General features: G+C 48.2%; 1 protein-coding gene across 1 annotated transcript; it reads left to right on the top strand.

Annotated features, from left to right (window-relative positions):
- Positions 1-815: 815 nt before the first annotated feature.
- LOC120896388 lies at positions 816-3617 on the top strand. Its single transcript, XM_040300454.1, has 2 exons — positions 816-1090; positions 1178-3617. Exons 1-2 carry the CDS (start codon positions 1040-1042, stop codon positions 2279-2281), a joined length of 1155 nt encoding a protein of 384 aa, XP_040156388.1. The 5' UTR covers positions 816-1039; the 3' UTR covers positions 2282-3617.
- The last annotated feature ends 1676 nt before the right edge of the window (positions 3618-5293 follow it).

A 5293-nucleotide genomic window follows, 5' to 3' on the forward strand; every position in this document is an offset into this window, starting at 1 on the left:
ACAAACGTTTGCTGAAAATGGAGGGAAAACTTTATCATTCAACTGAAGCCAAAGGAGTAAAATGTGAACTAACATGACTGTCCATCACGCAAAATCGCATGGTTGTCTGAATTGTGATTGCTTCTTCAAGCCGGCTCCGAACGATCTATTCTGCTCGTACATCCCTTAAACGCCTTCGAGACGGAAATGAAGCCGGAAGAGGCAACTGCTAGCCCTTGTAAATTGTTGGACCCCATTAGTCTGCCGCTCTGCTCAATTGTCAGAGGAAATCAATGTAAATCGTTCCGTTAGCCTCAGACACTCAGTGTCTCCCTACGTCACCTCGAAGTGAACTTTTGTTACCGCTTTGAAACGTATTCCTTCTACCTATATGAGAGTTTTTATGACTTTGCTTGAGCTACGAAGTGTTTTTCCGGGGGGCATTCTGGGATGAGAGGATCCCGCAGATAAGATAAGCTCTGGATGCTTCTGTATGATTTACAAAAATGATGCAGCCTGGAAATATTAGCTCAAAGGCATCAAGCGTAATGCTTACCCATCTAACTGCGGCTACCAAGAGTTACTCAGAAGGTTCGGTATGTGGATGGGTTAATGTTCGGTCGTTGCGCGTACGAGCAAACCATTCCACAGTGTCTCCCCCAAATTGTTTACACACTCGGCCCGAAACACGCCGTCGCATCATCGGTAGCCATGGTTTCGGCACAGAGTGTAGGAAGAAAGTAAAAATAAACACCACGACTCTTCTGTCCACTGCCTGCCTGCTCTCTGCCAAGAATCCAAACCGTGCTTGATTATTTGCAAACAAATGCAGCCAGAGAACGGGTTTGCTGACATGCGCCTAGGCGACTTTATACTGTGATGTGAGAATTACGTGAGCTTGCTCTCGGCCGCTTGTCAGTTGAACTTGACATTGGCGACGCATTTACAACGATCGCGTAGTTGTGATAGTTTGTACGCTAACGAAAAGGTTAGGTTTTTCCGAAAATAAGAAGTGGAAAACTCCACAAGCGAGTGTGTGTGTGACAGTTCAATCAACACGATGTGCGCCACGTACGAAAGTGATCTCCATTTCGATGATCTTCCTTTCGAGGTTAGGCCCCAGTCTGACGATGGTGTAATGACAGTTCTTTGTTGTTGTGTGCCTCTCACTGCATTTTTTCCGCCTTCTCTCTCCTAGTTGGTTTGCGAAATATTTGACTATCTGCCCCTGCGGGATGTCAAAACGGCCTCGTCCGTATGCCAGCGCTGGAATGCCATCATCTTCTCCGAGGTGTACATTCACCGGTTTCAGCTGCAGCTAAATCTCGACTACTCCCTCCCCGTGCTGAAGCAGATGGCCCAGCTGCTCGAGGCTAGTGACCGCGAGTACTACAGCGTAGTGCTGCGGGCCAACCTTGGCAGCCCGCTGACGGACGCACGGTTGCGAATAGTCAAGCTGATGATACGTCTGTTGGCGTCTCGCTCCGAGTCGCTGTACTTTAACATGGCTGACTTTAGAATAGAGTCGTGCGTTTCCGAACGGTTGTTGAGGGGCCGCAAGCTACAGGTCATCGACACCCGGGCCAAGTACATACCGCTCGGGATGGGCTTGAAGGAGTCGATGCTGGCCGCAATCTGCGAGTATGCGGTCGAGCTGGTGGATCTGGTCATTGCCGAGATGAACATCAACAACCCGAAGGCGCTCGTACCGCTTTCCTCGCTCAAGCACCTGAAGCTGCTGCTGATCAGTGACTACTACCCGTACGTGAAACCGCCGGAACCGCCAATCAATCTGCCGAGCCTCGAGAACCTGTCACTGATCAAGGTGACAGACGAATCGTGCCACTACTTTCGGGTGGACAACCTGAAGCGCTTCTTCATCCACTCTACCGGCACGGATGCACCGCGCACGATGGACTTTATTACGCAGAACATAACGCAAGTGAGCCGGCTGTGTTTACACTTTACCGCACGCTCCATTCAGGCTGAGGTGATCTTTGGGTGGTTAGATCGATTCCCGAACCTGCTGGCATTGGAGCTCGCAGGCGTGGCACTACCCGGAGATGTTCTGAAGCAGCTCAGCCCGGCTAATCGTTTGCAGAAGCTTATCTTTGTGTCCTGTCATTTGGAGACGCTGCAGCTGGACGGTTTACTGGAGAAGCTGGCCAAGCTGCGGTTGCTGTGCTTCGATGGATGCTCCCTGTTCCACAAGCAGTCGGGTTTCCATCCCGTCCATTACGACGACATTGAGGGACTCCGGCAGCGACTACCACACTGTCGGATCATGCTGGACTACGATTGATGCAAGGCGGTGCCGGGGTACTCATGAATGCTACTCTCACTCCTCCCCATCCACCGTTTGTCCGATGCTTTCGAGTAGAATAAACACATCATCCGTCAAAAGTTCGTTCGGTATGTCCCGAGTTCTTGAAGCACTCGGCGTCAACAGCATGATGAGCGTTGAATGCTGTAAGAGTCCCATCACAAGCGTTAGAAAAGACGCACGATAAAACCGGTGCAGCAGCAGCAACAGCATTCTTGCACACACATAAAGGGAGTAATCTCTTGGAACAGTTCTTTGTTGCAGGGGGTACGATACAGTGCACGGATCTCGCCGTAATCGTGTTACGGAATTTATAATGCAAGGCTCTCGCAGCCCGTTGCAACCGCCTGCACCGACACACTGTTGCCACTGCGAACCTAAACCACATTCATCCGACCGAGGAAACACTAAAGTGGACCACAAAGAGATGTCACCTTCGTGTCGTGTATCGCTCGGGCTTTTTTCTCGTTCTGTTTTCGCACTTGACGGCAGCATAAAAGCTGTACCATCCTCGGGATGATGGTCTCGGGTCTTTATGGATCGCTCCTTTCCCTTGCCGTTCCACGTTTGAGATGTACTTTTTCTGTGATCCTTGTATTTCCACACTCTTCACCCTCTCCATTTCCTTTCCCGCACTGTATTAAGCTCGGGATGAATCTTTGCATGCGTTTCGAGCGCCACTGGCAGACATGGAACACACGGAACACAGCGAACATAACACTTTCCATGGCAATCAGTGTGGTGATAAGAGCGTCGCTACGAGGGGAGGTTTGCCGCTCTGGACGGAGGTATGCTCTTGTTGCCGTGCCGCGTGGTGCAAGGTTGATTGTGCCGTTTGCTTTCTTCGTTTGGTACCGAGATGATGCATCTCTTCGAAATTTCCGTCTGCTGCAGCTGCTGTTGGGTTTTATCTTGCCGCTCAATTTGCACCCCCAGACGACAATGATGTCGAATGACGGAGGGTGTCAATTTTTAGGCGAAATCGTTTCTTTGTATGGCAAATGTATCTCTTTTAGTGTGCGAGTAAAAGGCATGAAATAGAGATGGATATAAGATAAAATGTTTAGCAAAACCTTCATTATTCTGCCTTAGTTTCGTTTTGATCGTTGCAAAAGAAAGGAAATACCATCCTTTCACTCCTCGGTAGTGTTTTCTTTCGAATGATGAAGTTTAAACAAGACAAAGTATGGAATCTAAAAGAAACATTATTTTACACTCATGATGATAAAAATGTTCTGACAGACTTTTGTACCATTTTGTAGGTTTTGTTTTTCATTTGATGAATTCAAGATAAAGTCGACCGTGTTCGTTACAATATCTTGAGTTCTTTTTCATTTCCAAAGCATTTTGCGTAAATGTTCTACGATCATACACAACCGTACTAGAATAATTACAATGCCATTAACGGGCGGAAGCGATGTTGAAAAAAGGATTTGTTTTGTGCGCCAGTTGGTGATGCCCTTTGGCAAGTGAACATTCACAGCGTCAATCTTCAGCGTCATTCCGGTGAGAAATTATATTCCCTTTTCCATTCCACTTTGCTTTCCGACGTTTTTCGCACTTTAATTACAATGGTTGTTTTTTTCATCGCATCTGCTCTGGAAGCAGGACGAACGACCGTCAAGGACGAGAGCAGGGCAATACGTAACGTAAATGAGCGTAACTTTGCATCCTTGATGATGACGGTACGTAGAGAAAAAAAAAACCTTTCCGCCCAGAGCAACGTTAGAAGAGTGATAACGAGAACCTAGGCCAGGTAAAAGGAAGCGCAACACCTTCACCGGTACATTTCAAAGGGGCAGATTCGAATTGAAGGGCCGCCGACGATCAGTGAGCGATGAGTTTCATTTGCACGTCCCAATATATAGGTCACCAGGGAATGAGGAAATGAATGGGCAAGGAATAGAGAAACGATACAAAAACAAGAAAGGGAAAAAATAGTTCCAGGCCCACGCTAACGGTCCTGGGCGTTGGGAGGGCAAGGGCTCATCGCATGCGTCTCGTTCACTCGTGTGTGAACCCTTGACGGCGGGCTGATGGAGAAGCAAAACCGGTCAGAGTCCCGGTATGGGGCGATGCGGATGAGGTCGAGGTGGGCCTGAAAGTGGGCAGAAACTCGGAACTTGGATCGGATTTACACCAAACGAGGCCTGTTGCTCGTAGTAGCAGCGTTACGTGCAAAAGACGGATAGCTGATGAGTGGCCAACGCCAACTAAGTTGCGTATCCGAGATCCCTTCCAGCCTCCGTAACCTATCCGGCTAATTCGTTCCGATGATGGAAAGAAATCGTTACCAAACACACAGAACAAGAATATGTTACGTGCATGAATATTTTTTCCTACTCCATCACCCCAAGGAGTGCTTGCTTTATGAAGAATTTTTTCGTGAGTGCGCGGCTGGTGCGCACGAAGGAATCATTCATTCATCACGGCCGTACATCATGAATAATCGTTCTGATGATGCTTACCGTTTCGGCGGAAATTCGCCGAACTAATGGCAAGCAGCCGGAAGAAACTTGCGAAACTCGTGGAAACGGCTCATCACACTCACTACAACATGGTTTGCACGATTGAATGGGCCCAGCATGCCGCCATAGACTACAGCCGTAGGCGGAGGGTGTGAACGCAAGTCAAACACTACAGCCGTATCGAGGCAACGGTTCACTTAAAGGTCTCTATTGACGGTTCGGGTATTTATGGATTCTTGCGTATGGTTTGCGTTTCGGTTTCAGTTTCAGACTCGCCGTTCCGTTTATCTCCACTCTTCATTAGACGGAAAGTAATTCTGTTTCTTTTTATTACTATCTTTCACCCCTACCCCAACCGTATGGTCAGTGCTGTGAATTTGGAGAGTTTATTACAAATTTCGTTATGTACATAAATTTAACCTAGTTCTTCGGCCAGGCACTGGAAAGCGTTTTTCTGCCCCGTCCACTGCCCGAACGTGGAAGTGTTTTCTTCTCTCTCTCTCTCTCTCTCTCTCTCTCTCTA

Source organism: Anopheles arabiensis, chromosome 2 (assembly GCF_016920715.1).
Source record: "Anopheles arabiensis isolate DONGOLA chromosome 2, AaraD3, whole genome shotgun sequence".
NCBI classification, from domain to species: domain Eukaryota; kingdom Metazoa; phylum Arthropoda; class Insecta; order Diptera; family Culicidae; genus Anopheles; species Anopheles arabiensis.